Below are 13,324 nucleotides of genomic sequence, written 5' to 3'. Positions count from 1 at the left end.
TTTGTTTTTTTTTAATTCAGGATGATGATTGGAAAAGGAAGGAAAGAAAGCCCTGACAAATTTGGCTCCTGCAGTCAAAGAATACAATTTTGCAAGTCAAGCATTCTAGTAACTCTGCTAACACACAGAACGATGAGGGACTGTTACCAGCTGTGCGACAATGTATCTTCAGATTTTATGATTTTGATTTTTTTTAATGGATTTTACCAGAACCAATATTATTCTTGCCAGCTTTAAAGGCACCAAGGACAAACGGCTGACTGGGGCCAGCGTTTTCTTTTTCAGGCACCAGCTATAGTTTAGCCTCTAATTTCCCCAATTTCCTCCACCTTTTCTTCTGTATAGACTTTTGTCTCTGAATAGACACGAACAGGGGCAATTTGGGAATCCACTTTCTACAAGCTAATTTCATGGCACTTAGCAGACAAAGTGAAGTAACTTAAATGCAAGCTTATTATTATAAGCAGTTTCAAGCACCTGTCACCCTGATGATTTTTTTCTCCATTGCCTGAAACCACATCCTATATATAACTGAAGGGGGATGTGTAAAGCTTCATTTCAATTTTGCATTTGAACAAGTATTCTTCTTCACTTAATTAGGGCCATTTTATTATCACTTCTCAGCTTTGACATATCATATAAGGATTTTCCCAAAGCAAGAGAAAAATTACTCTCTCATACCAGTTGCCCACTTTGTACTTTTTAATAGTCAAGTTTAAATATTGATTAGTGGATGAGGCTACAACATGACACATCCCACACATATTTTATGTGCCCAGTCTCCATGAAAAGTCACCTGATCCCACTTTAAGAAGCTGCTAAGGTGTTTTCCCACTCCCAATTTCTCCAAAGGGCAGCTCAAAGACTGAGTTTGTGTGGAAATAACTCAGTCACATACTCAGAGACTTCAACAGAGATTCCAACTCCTGCTTTACTGGCAGAAAACCATATCCTGGCTATTTCCAGGAAACAGCAAGCAGCAAACAAGTTGGAACAGAGCCACTCCTTGGCACATAGGTATCCTACTCAGGCCCCTCATGCTCCCTCTGCTACAAATACTCCTGAAAGCCTTCTAGGTTAATGCTGGTCTGTGTGTTTTTTTTCTTTTAGTGATGGTTTATGCCTTTAGCTCTCAAAACTGCTCTGTTCAACCCTTGGTTATCCCAGAGCCTGAAAATGTGGGCTATTCTGAGGGTGTCATAATATTTTAGTTTTGAGGAACATATTCAAAAGGACTGATAGCCAAATGTCGTGTCAGCTTTATCACTGCTGAAATGTGACTTGATCTGAGACCTTTCTTGAAAGGTAACTTGAAATGACAGAACAAAGATATAACAATGAATGCAACAATTAATTTTTGTTTTAAGAATAAAAATCTCCTCTGCTTTAGCATTTCAGATACTTTCTACCATTTTACTCAGGATTAGTTAAGGAAATCACAGTTTAAGGGGCTTCCTCTTCAAACTGGTAGTTAGCATCTGCCTTCTGGAGAGATGGGAGCAAACCCCAATTTTGTTCACTTATTTTTTGAGTATTGGTTTCCCACTCATATTACACAGTTGGCTTGAACCTGCTTTTCTGTCATTCCTCCTTCGCATAACTATACGCTGCTACAGACTTTAATTTGCACGCTCCAGGCTTAGGAATGAATTCTTTGTTATAGCTTTATGCAGACACAGAGACAATTTCATATCGCATAGCAAAAAATACTAAGCACACAGTCCCTGCAGAAGATACACAACAGCCTTCTGTCTGCAAGCATCATATAAAGATGAAAAAGGGAACAGGGCTTTAATTTATTCTTCCAAGTTTTATGGGGGATCCTACCATCTGGTCAGAATCTGTGTAGATATATTTGCTCTAGTCTTAAATTCCACAAGGAACTTTGGTTAACCAACTGATTAAGTATTTACCTAAACCATACCAAGGGGTTTGTACCCCAGACTAAATCTGGGGAAAGGCAGTTATACTTATGGGAAAACTCCCACTATTCCCCCTATCAAAAAAAAAAAGGCAAGAAAATGCGCATAGCGCAAACACAACAACTAACAAGGGCTGTTCCTGCTGTACTGTGGATATATGCCAGTGTGAGGGCAGGCAAGACAGACGGCCTTTCATGTTTGGAAGTGGCAGAAAATAAACGTCAACTGTAACTCGAGAATGGTTGTTTGCTCTCCTGAAAGCAAGTCATTAAAATGCTGTCAGATTTCAAAGCTACGCAGCTCTTAGTAGTCCCTGGATCATTACTACCTAGTAGGCACGCATTCATGGGTTACGGCAGAAGGCTGCTGGTTGCTGCTTGTGACCACCTCTTTCACAGCGTGGCTCCACCTTCTTCATCCAGAAAGAAGGGAAAGGAAACTGAAACAGCCTTCAGCTTCTGCCAGCTGAGCTTTGAAAGGCAGGGAAAGAACAGGCAAGGTAAGCAAACTCAGCACATAATAATAATAGCATTACATGCACTGTTACTAACAGCTCAGAAAAAGCACATTTGGGGAAAAACACTGTAAACAATTCGCTTTGGTCAGCTGTGCATACATGTATTAAGCACACGTGCATAAAATACACCCACATTACTGTCAGTTTCTATTCTGTGTTATATCTGCAAACTAGAGCTTATACAAGCCATCTAAGCATTGTCACTGGACAACCACAGATGTACTGAGCATAGATCCCAACAAAGCCTAAAATGAAACAAAGGGCTGAAGCTTTGGCTTTATTTTTGTCAGAATAAGGTTGTTAGAAGCTGTTCTGTGTCCTGGACTGCATTCAGATCAGTGCTGAAATGTAGTCTATATCCATTTCCTAAGTCAAAGGATGTATTTTTAGGCTTTCCAATATGAAATATTAGGAGACAGAAAACAGGGAGCTAAAACAGGATTTGAAATTTCATTTTGGAAAAAGATGCCAAGAAACCAACACTATATATAGCAACATCAAATGTAGAGAAGTGGCCACTGCCATCACACAAGGTATAAGCTACACCACCACAAAGCCTGTCAGAAGAACTCAAGTCCCATGTAGGATGTGTCATTCATAGGTAAGTTTCAGGCTGACTGCAGGTGGCTCTGAGAGGACAAGCTTCTTGTGTGCCCAGTCCCTTTCACAATCTCTCTATAAAATATTTCTGCCTGTAAAGGTGCACACCTCAAGGTGGAGAACAAAAACCCAACACCATCTCAGCCAGACTCCTTGCTACTTACTACTGCTCTTGCTGTTGTCGGTAGGCTGATTCTTGGTCGCTTTTCTCTTCTTCAGATGCTGTCAGCTTCTGAGGGTTTTCAGCTTCCTCTCTTGTACTGTTGCCATCGCAGAGGTAATCTCGAGAGGAAAATGGGGTACTGGAGGCAGCAGCCTTCCTGTACCTGCTGCCTTCCCTCCATCCTTCAAACCCAGACATTGTTTCAGGAGTACCTTGCCTTGTTCAGCAAGGAGTATCGCAGCTAAGGCTAGGGAAAACAGCAAAACTTGGAGTTTCAGTTTCAATTCACTATAAGACCCACCCCTGGCTGGACTCTCAGCTGTAACACATACAAATCCATGCACTGCTGACTCATCCTCCAGCTGAAGCTCGCCTTGGTCATCTCAACCACAGCACCCAAGCAGGCTGGAGTCATAGGGTGACAGCAGAGCTGATCTGTACTAATAAAACAGTCAACAACACTTAATACAGTCTTGGAATAGACTGCTCAGCATAAACACACTGAGGTCTGGCTGAAAACCACATTTCTGACAATTTTTCACCCCAGCACTTCAAATTTGCCTATGAAAGAGGGAGATAAACTCTAGGGGTTTTGCTGGTTTCCATTTTGCAGGTGTGTACAAAGAAAGATGAAAGTGAAACTAAAAACTGATGCTCATATAAATCCTAAGGCAGTGATCCTACACAACTCAATTCTGCCTTTCAATTCTGCTCAATCAGAAAACTTTTTTACATTGACTTTACTACTTCAGTGTGAGGAATAGAGGATAAAATCTTAGGTGAAAATGCAGATACCTTCAGTGAGCACACCTGATCAGTGGTACTGTATCTATCTGATGAGGTATTATGGCATCTGAAGGGCTGGGGAAAACTAGCAACCTTCTTGGTATCACTGATAAAACAAAGATGTTTGGCAGCTCCTAACCCAAGAAAAAAATAACTGGTAATGCTGCCCAAGCTTTATGTAGCAGAGCTCTGAAAATGCATCTCCATACCTGCAGATCCTGTCACTTTCTGTCCTCAGCTGCTCAAGGTGCACCAAAACCACTTTGCTGAAGGAATGATTTCGTGGCTAGGTTTCTTGACTGTTCAGACTCTCTAGGTCCTACAGCCTACATGTGCTGGGAAAACAGCAAAATAAAATGCCACTTGGACAGCCACAGGCTGCCTGGTGTTGGTGACGCTCCTTGAGGTGGAGCCCATCTATGGGACCACATCACCAGCAGCACACCTCCCAGAGCTGCCACATCCAGCAGTGTGTATCTCCTATGGCTTCCGGATGAAGGTCCACCCCTTCCACTGCCCCTGCTAACAACTGGGATGATCGTCATTTGTACACAAATTCTAGAGAGACTCTGGAGTGCAATGGTGCTCTGTTGCAAAGGGATGAGCGGGTGCACAGTCCCTTGCACCCTGCCCAGAACTGTCTCACTTTTGGGCCATGATGGGTCTAGCCTGGTCTGTGAACCCACAGAAACACTGTGGGAAAGCCCAGCATGGTCACTTCTCAGAGACACATAGCCACTCAGAGGCCCTCTTCCTGCCTTCTACCAAGACCTGATCTCTCTAATCCAAATCACTCCTGAGATAACAATGCAGCATGCATTGAGACATATGCAGAAGCCATCCCAGGCTAGCAGTAGCCTGTCCTTTTCATTTCTTGGAAGACAAATTAGTCTCTGGGACAGTCTCTAAGGAGCTGTCTCAGCTAGGGGAAAACGGATGTCAATTGTCTTTTAGCTGCCTGTACCACTAAGCACAGTGGTTACTCACAAAGCCCCTGCCTTGGTTCAGACAGTGCCCAGGACACCAGAGAAGGCTACAGTCCTCTTTGTCCCATGTTGTTTAAAGCCATATGCTTTTGGCAAAGGAGTATGTCTAGGCTGTAAGACATTGCTGGTCATAGCTCCGAGGCAACTCTTGATGTTTCCAACAGCCAATATAGGCAGTTTCTTGTTTCCAAGTGTCTGGGCAAGAGTGTCTCCTATGCCAGGCAGTATCAGGACCTACTAAAAGAGCAAAGGGCCTCACAGCCTTGGAGGAGATGTGTGGGTTTATTCTTTACCCCTGGTCTCTGTGGAGAACACAGACGTTTAGTCCTGGATAGTGATTGGCCCCTTACCAGAAATCAAATGCATGGAACTTCACAATCTGAGTCATGCCCCAAGTTCTCCAAGGCGGTGTTTGGGTTGGCCAGAAGGCTTGAGGCTTGCTGTCCTGCTTCATGTGAGCTGCCAGGCACAGCTAAAGGCAGGTCCTGGGGAAGACCTCCTAAACCAGGTTCCACCTCCTCTTCAGAAATTCACAAATATATCTATATATATGTGTATACATAGATATATAGATATATATAAAAGTCATGCAAGGTGCTGGCAAGTGAAAGTAATGATTAGGCTTAGTCCTCTAGGTAGGACTGTGGGCTAAACACATGAGGTGTAGAGAGATTAGAATCAGCACAAAATGATAGCAAAGTCATGTCTGAGGACTGCAAAGATTTGTGGGATAACAGCTGTGTCTACAGGGACATCTTCAACATCTGGATTCTTCTTAACCCATACAGATTGATGTCTTAATAACCAAAATTTAATTAAGAAAATTGATTATAATTAATGTGGCTGCTGCTGCTGTATCTTTAGTTCCACATTGTTATGTGAAATTCAGATATAATATCTGCTTCCTGAGGAAATGCAGAAAGTTTCAGCTGCAAAAAGTAACTGTAGAATCTAAGTAGTTTTCATCTATATTGCTTAAAAAAAAGGGAGATGTAAAATTAACCTGAGCACTAGAAGCTCAGTTGCTTACATCACTTCAATGCTAGTTTATTTCTTAGCTCTGTTCTGGACAATCCAAACTACCTTCCTCCAGGACAGTATCCAGGCCTGGCTCTGAGCATGGTTCATACCAGATACGACCTCCGAACGTCACTATGGATATGACTGCACTAGGTTTAGTTTCTTCCACTGTAAACAGCCCTCCAACAGTGTCCCAGCAATCTCTGCATCTCCAACACATCCAATGTGCCTGTGTCGTACTACACAGTATGTCAGTCATCAGCCCTTCAGTGTCATGCTACTAAAACACAACTTTTGATGGGCTACAACACATCCCTTATATTACTTCAGACACATTGAGGCTGAAATATTACCCAAAATAACAATAATTAAGTTTCAGAGTGATAGCAGTAACACCTGAGGCTCTCAGGACACTTGGAGCATAAGTGATATGTAGGAATGACATGCATGTTGCCTCCACTAGGCTCCCCCTAGCCACTTAGTCTCCTCCTAGCCTAGTAGAGGCATGTCTTAGGCAGCATACATGTGAGTAAGTCTGTGTTAACAGGATCTAGGACAAAGGATCAGTCTCTGGTCCCATTTTATTTGGCATTGTAGATGCTAAATAGATGCTAAAGAGTCTGAGCTTCCTAAGTATCAGAATGCCAACGTATTCAGCCCCTTGAAAAATGCAAACCCCCACCAAATCTCAACCCTTCCCAAGTCCTTCATAAGAGTTTTGACTCAGTACTTACATTTTTCTAGACCTACCAAATACTGGCTGCCTATTCTGTCTGACGGTTTATATTTATAGTTGCCTTACACCCCTAACCAGGTCAGATGCTGTGGTGCATTTGCCTTTGCTAGCAGGCAAGTACCCACACAGCTGGTGGCTCCCTTCCTCCCTGCCAGTGGGATATGGGATAAAACAGGAAAAGTAGTGAGAAAATAATCTGTCAAAATAAAGCTTTCTTTTTTTGCCTGTAAAGCTGTTGCCTCTAGCTATTAACTTTTTGTTTTTTTTGCTTTGTTTTTTTGTGGGAGGAAAGTCCTCAATAGAAAATGATATTTCTTTTGCTTTGAGAAAATCCTTCAGTGGACATATAAAATATTAAGAATCACCATATTCCCTCCCTCATCTGTGTTTTTGATGAAATTACAGCAATAAAACAAAATAACTTCTGTAGAGGAACATTCTATTTTGAATCTTTATTTCCAGCTCTGCAGCAGCACCATGAACTATACCAAAAATGAGAGATAGCAGAGATCCTTTCTCACTTCAAAGGATACTCGGAGTCCTGGTCAGCCACCTCATCCTTTCTTTGGGAACATCGGATGAGATAAAATTATCTTCTACAAAACCAATAGTATTTAAAAGGAGAAAAAAAATAAGTCTTTAAAACAATGGCATGTCCCCTGCCTCTCCTTCCCTGAAAACACCTGTTCATTCTTCATTATTTCACTGTTGGTTTATGGATTTTGAGGTTTTGCATTTTTAAGTTTTTTACACAACCACAGACACTTTTCATTAAAAGCTATGATTTTCATTTAATCCAAGGAGACTACAAGCCTAAAGCCTGAAGAATAGCATCAAACTGCAGGAGACTTTTGAGAAAGACAGCCAAGACAGCCTAGATTTCCTACAGCGTACTCTCGTTTTTTCCCAGGAGCCAGAAAATGGCATCAGACAGCCTTGACTGCTGGAGAACTGCTTTTTCCTTTGCCGTCAGCTAAAATACTTAGTCCTACAGCCGAGCATGATGCTCAAGGGCTCACATACATAGTTTTTTCCCTGGATATTTTGGCTAAGCAGGTAAGTCAGACAGCTGAATACACTACAGAGCATATGCATGTAATTGATCATTGGGAACATCTCCCTCTATTTTAGGGCACTGACAAAGGATGTCAAATATACCTAGAAACATATCTATAATTAGTGCTGGTTTTATATCATCATGGCAAAGTGAAAATGGAATTTTTAAAGATGCATTTTACTTTACCAAGGCTTTTTCTGGCTGAATGGAAAACCTTAAGTCGGACAATGCAGAAATGCTCAGCTCTACTTTTAAAATGCTTGTTCTGAAACATGTCTATGGCAAGTAAAATATTTAATCTCACTGTAGACCAAGCCCACAAAACATTAATATGAACAAAAGCTGTAGTATCACTTTTAGATTTGCGCACTTCACGTAAAAGGTTTTCTTAAGAGCAAGATTGCTCTGTTGCGAGGACAGTGCATTCTGCAGGGCTGATTGCACTAATTGCTACAGCTCAGGATGCTGAAGAAAATAATATTCCCTGCTCCCTGGAAAGATAGTCCCAGAAAGAGGGCAAAATGTCAACATCTGGCCAAGATTTACCCTTGTTTAGAATTAGGACTAGAATTTGTCAGGCTCAGCAGAAAGAATGCCATTAGTTTTGTCAAGTGCGTGTGTGTGTCCGTTGTTGGGAAATCTATTTAGGAGATGTAAAAATGCTGCACGCACTTTCCATTTTATTCCAAAAAGCCGAAATTGATGGTACTTGTCAAAAACTATCATCTTCCGCTTTCAAAAAGAAAATTGACCCTCGCTTTCTCTGCAGTATCCTTCAGCGTTAGAGCAGGTCCACCTCTCCTTTAGCTAATACTACTTCAGTAAAAGGAAGTCGAGACTGAAAATGTAATCTGATGTCCAGAACTTGGTATATTGAAGTCCTGAAGTAGTGCCTGAAAATTATTGCTAAATTTTAGTAGTATTCTTCTGTCTGGAGAGTGCTATGCATATCTATATTGCTATATAGATAATACTACACAATAAAGCAGGGCTATTTTAAAGGTCTAATATTATAAAACCAATCAGGACTACCAATGAATGTTTTATACTATTAAAAATGCCTGCAACAAATCCATTGGAAAAGACAGTTGCAAATTAACTGGTAAACTACACAAATGCTATCAGAAAGAAAGAATTCTTACAGGTATTGTTCCACCATTGTGTCCAGAAAAAAAAAGTCCTTGAGAAGTCTGACAATGTTAAAATAATATTTGTAAAATTCCCAAATATATCTTTTTCTCAACAATTTTTAAAGCAGATAAGATTTACTTGTGCATAAATTATTTCACCTCTCTTATTCACAAAAGATACCTGAGGGTCTCGCCATATATACCATCTTCAAGGAATTTGTACTCTTGTAATTCCTGAAGGCCATGATTAGTTCCAGCTTAGGATTTTCTATAATATACTTCTTTGTGGTACCTAGTCAACCGAAGGTGTCATACAGACAATTATCACAGTATCTACATAAAACATTACATTCTTTATTGTTTAATATTTCAGAATATGTTACCTAAAGAAACTAGTAGAAGTCTACCGCTCATGCCTCTTTTTGCTTTTACAGTATATTGCGGTAATTAAAGAAACATACAGATGCTTTTAGGAGCAATGTATTCTTCCAGCCTCTAATCCTGGTGCAGTGGCTGGGAAGATCTATTCTTTACTCATTTGTATGCACATGACAATTCAGCAAGGCTCAAGTACTGACTCTAACTATTTTATATTATACGCCTTATGATTTCCTTGATAATTCTCCATTATTATACACTCTTCTCTGCCTGACCTCAGAAACTTTAATCTTTGTCATGAAACTCTAGTCCATGCCATTCTAATGCCATTGGTCAGATGCTACACTTACAGGTATGTTGGAAATTCTCAGTGGTAAAGGGTAAATCCAAAAGGCCTCCCCCTTCTGGTTATCAATTTCACAAGCTTTAATCTGGTATCTGTTTCTAGATTCTCCTTCATTCCTGACAGAGATTATTGCCAGCATTGATCCTGACAGCAACATGGAATATTGTACCACAGTCTGTTTAGGAAAGTAATTTACAGGAAAAGTATGCAGACAATTAACTTAAATGGCATAACAAATACGGACAACATTGCTACACATTAATAGTGACAATATGCTGGAACATACCAGTGTTTAGGATTAAATTAAAATAGTAATGGACAGATTGTCTCTACCAGTTCCATCCTGCGTCTAGCGTAGCACACAGCTGTGCCATGCTGAGAGGAGCTTCAGGAGAGAACTGTCACCAAAGACCAGCTGCTTTCGTTCCTCCCCTCCCTGATTCCATGGCAAACAACCTACAGTACTTCACTTCCAGCAACAGATCTCTTCTCCTTGTGTTCATTATCTTCCTGAGTCTCACTGTCCAGAAAGCGGTACCAGTAGCATAATTGGTAATATGAGGATGACATTCAGAGCAATGTTTTCTCTCTCAGACCTCACCTAGATGTATTTGGATGGACCATAGTATGACCGAGTGTCTTTAAAGGTCAAATTTTGCTACTCTTACATGTTTCCTGAGTGGTTTGATGATAACTGCCTTGAAAAAGTGATCAAGGAGTTGAGAAGGGGAGATGCTCTTCTGGATCTGATAATTACAAAGGAGGAAGAGGTTGACTGCAGTGACCACAAAACAGTAGAATCAAGGCAAAATAGCAGAATTACAACCCTAGACTTAATGAGAGCAGGCCTGTTCAATGGCCACAGGGATCAGCTTGGAGGGATCCCAGGGGATACAGTACTAAAGGGGAGTCTGGGAGAGCTGTTTGATTTTCAAGGATCCCTAACTAAAAGCTTATGAGCAGAAGGAAGTAAAACAAGAGTGGCAGGAAGCCTGCGTGGATGAACAAACTGCTCTCGACTAAACTCAAATATAAAAAGGAAGGGTACAAGAGATTGGATTAGAAGCAGGTGACCCAGGAATAATATACGAGACACCCTCTGAACGTACAAGGAGGAGAAACTTTTTCACAGTGAGGGTGCCAGAGCACAGGAACAGGCTGCCCAGAGAGGCTTTGGAGTCTCCTTCTCTGGAGACATTCAAAACCCACCTGGACACATTCCTGTGTGATCTGCTCTGGGTGAACCTGCTTTAGCAGGTGGGTTGGACTAGATGATCTCCAGAGGTCCCTTCCAACCCCAACCATTCTGTGATCAGGGGAAATACAGGTTGTTCAGCCTCACCTTGATCCCAGGGAAGGTGGTGAAGCAAATAATTCCTGGTGGACAAGTTGACGGTAAGCCAGCAAAACGTTTGGAATTCCTCACCCTCCTGTATTTCACACAGATTTTATATGATACCACTTAGACAGATTTTGTAAATTATGGTTGTATATTTGGATATTGGAGAAATTCTTCTAAACTACTTTGGGTTTTGGTGATCTAGAACTGCAAAGCACTGTTAAAGTTCATTATTGTTGATTTTTGTCCACTGAGTCTTTCAAGTTTTCGAAGCAATGCAGCTGTTCTTGTTTAGAGCCACTCACGTGTATTTCCTATAGTTGCCTGGCCAAACACACATGGTGGCTAAAATCAGTAAGTCTCATTTGCTTTATTGTCCCATTGGACTCAAGGATGCTACCTTTATGAGAAGGTACTTTTCAATATGAGTAAATGTTGCAGCAGCTGGAAAAAACTGGTATTATTTTTGGCAGTCTTTCACTTCATCGATTCGCCTCTTACTTTCTCCTAGTCTTATTTTTTTGGCTTCTTTTTATTTCTTGTCATTTTAGTTTTCTCCCCCAAACAAACACAATATTTCTTCTCTTATGGCCAATTATCTTTTAACAGAGAGCATTACGTCAGCAGGACAAGACCTAGATTTTTTTTTAAACAAGTTGCAATAAAACGCAGCAGAGGGAAGTTAAGGAAAAAACGCTAAATTCCAATACTTTCAATTTATTATTTTTTTAAACTGAGTTTGCTAATCAAAAGTAGTGACATGCTATTCTGCATTACTTCTATGCAAATTAATGAACAGAAAATGATTGAGGACATTTGTATAGATTTCAAAATAGGTTTTACGATTACAAGAAATTCAATTTCACTGAAGGTTTAAATAATTAATCATATATGATAGTACATGTTCAATGAAGAAGTTAAAAGGAATGCATTTCTTCCCAAATGGACCATCATACAACTTCCAGTGACTTCTGTGCTGTAGAAAGTTAAATTTATACATCTGTCTGAGCTAATGAAATGCTATATATGGTCAACTTGGCTTTATGGTTCATAGAGCTGTAATTTAAAAGGATAGTTGAGATGAATTAAAGCAGTTGTGTTGTGGTGTTACAGGATTGATGAGTATCAATCAGATATACAAAACCATGGTATGTGCTTCAAACATTTCCTCAGAAGAGCAATTGTTGTTTGAAATAGGAGATAAAAAGAGAAAGCCTCCTTGTTGAGTCACACCACTTAGCATCTGCAGACAATTTGACTCCATTGCCAGTACTGCCCTGTAGGAGAGAAAACCCGCATAAAGGCAAAAGAAGAGCTGTTATGCTGTGGTACTGAATTAAGAATGAACATTTCACATTTTGTGGTACAGGACTAATTGTGGTTGAGACATTCTCCATATGAGGTACCACTTCAAGATTTTCAGAGGGTGAAGTATGATCCCGAGTGTCAGCACTTTCAGGAAATTAGAAATATACTCAAACATATGCAGACATCCAACTAAGGTGCAAACAAATAAATATCTAAAAGCTTTTTAAATTATTTTGCTTTTTTTTTTTTTTCCAGATGAATTTTCCTTTATCCCTTCCATGTTTTCCCTCTTCTACTATTCAGAAGATGCACACGAATAATTTGTGTTGCCTTTCCTTCTCCCAAGTGCTTTCTCTCCTTCTTATCACAGAATCACAGAATGTCAGGGATTGGAAGGGACCTCAAAAGATCATCCAGTCGAATCCCCCTGCCAGAGCAGGAACACCCAGATGAGGTTACACAGGAAGGGGTCCAGGTGGGTTTTGAATGTCTCCAGAGCAGGAGACTCCACAACCTCCCTGGGCAGCCTGTTCCAGTGCTCTGGCACCCTCACTGAGAAGAAGTTTCTTCTCATGTTTAAGTGGAACCTCCTGTGTTCCAGTTTGTACCCATTGCCCCTTGTGCTGTCATTGGTTGTCACTGAGAAGAGTGACACTTGTGACATCCTTGTGACACTTACCCTTTATATATTTATAAACATTAATGAGGTCACCCCTCAGTCTTCTCCAAGCTAAAGAGACCCAGCTCCCTCAGCCTTTCCTCATAAAGGGTAATGCTCCACTCCCTTAATCATCTTCGTGGCTCTTATCCTATTTTTTAACGCATAAATTCTTATCCCTTCACCTCCTCCCGTCGCTGCCTTTTTGGCTGCCCCGGGACCCAGCACAAGCGGCCACCTCCCGCATTTCAGCTCCTGAAGCCCGTCAGGGGGACACATGGAGTTAAAAACCCCAGTCCCTAGCCTCTCACCCCGCGCTAGGATCCTTCGCCGCCCTGAGGTACCCACTGGTGACCGACTCCACCTCCCGCCCGGCCC

At 41.1% G+C, this 13,324-nt stretch overlaps 1 protein-coding gene across 1 annotated transcript in view; it reads right to left on the bottom strand.

The window, feature by feature from the left end:
* The window catches only part of EPSTI1 (epithelial stromal interaction 1), a 66,457-nt gene extending 62,948 nt beyond the window's left edge, over positions 1-3,509 (bottom strand). The window contains exon 1 of the mRNA XM_005501795.3: positions 3,204-3,509. Within this exon, the coding sequence (XP_005501852.2) occupies positions 3,204-3,400 (197 nt within the window). The 5' untranslated portion in view covers positions 3,401-3,509. The remainder of the gene's footprint in view (positions 1-3,203) is intronic.
* Positions 3,510-13,324: the final 9,815 nt, after the last annotated feature.

The sequence above is a fragment of the Columba livia genome, chromosome 1 (genome assembly GCF_036013475.1).
Source record: "Columba livia isolate bColLiv1 breed racing homer chromosome 1, bColLiv1.pat.W.v2, whole genome shotgun sequence".
NCBI lineage: Eukaryota > Metazoa > Chordata > Aves > Columbiformes > Columbidae > Columba > Columba livia.
Note: the sequence above shows the minus strand (reverse complement) of the source record. Positions and strands in the feature narration are given on the sequence as shown.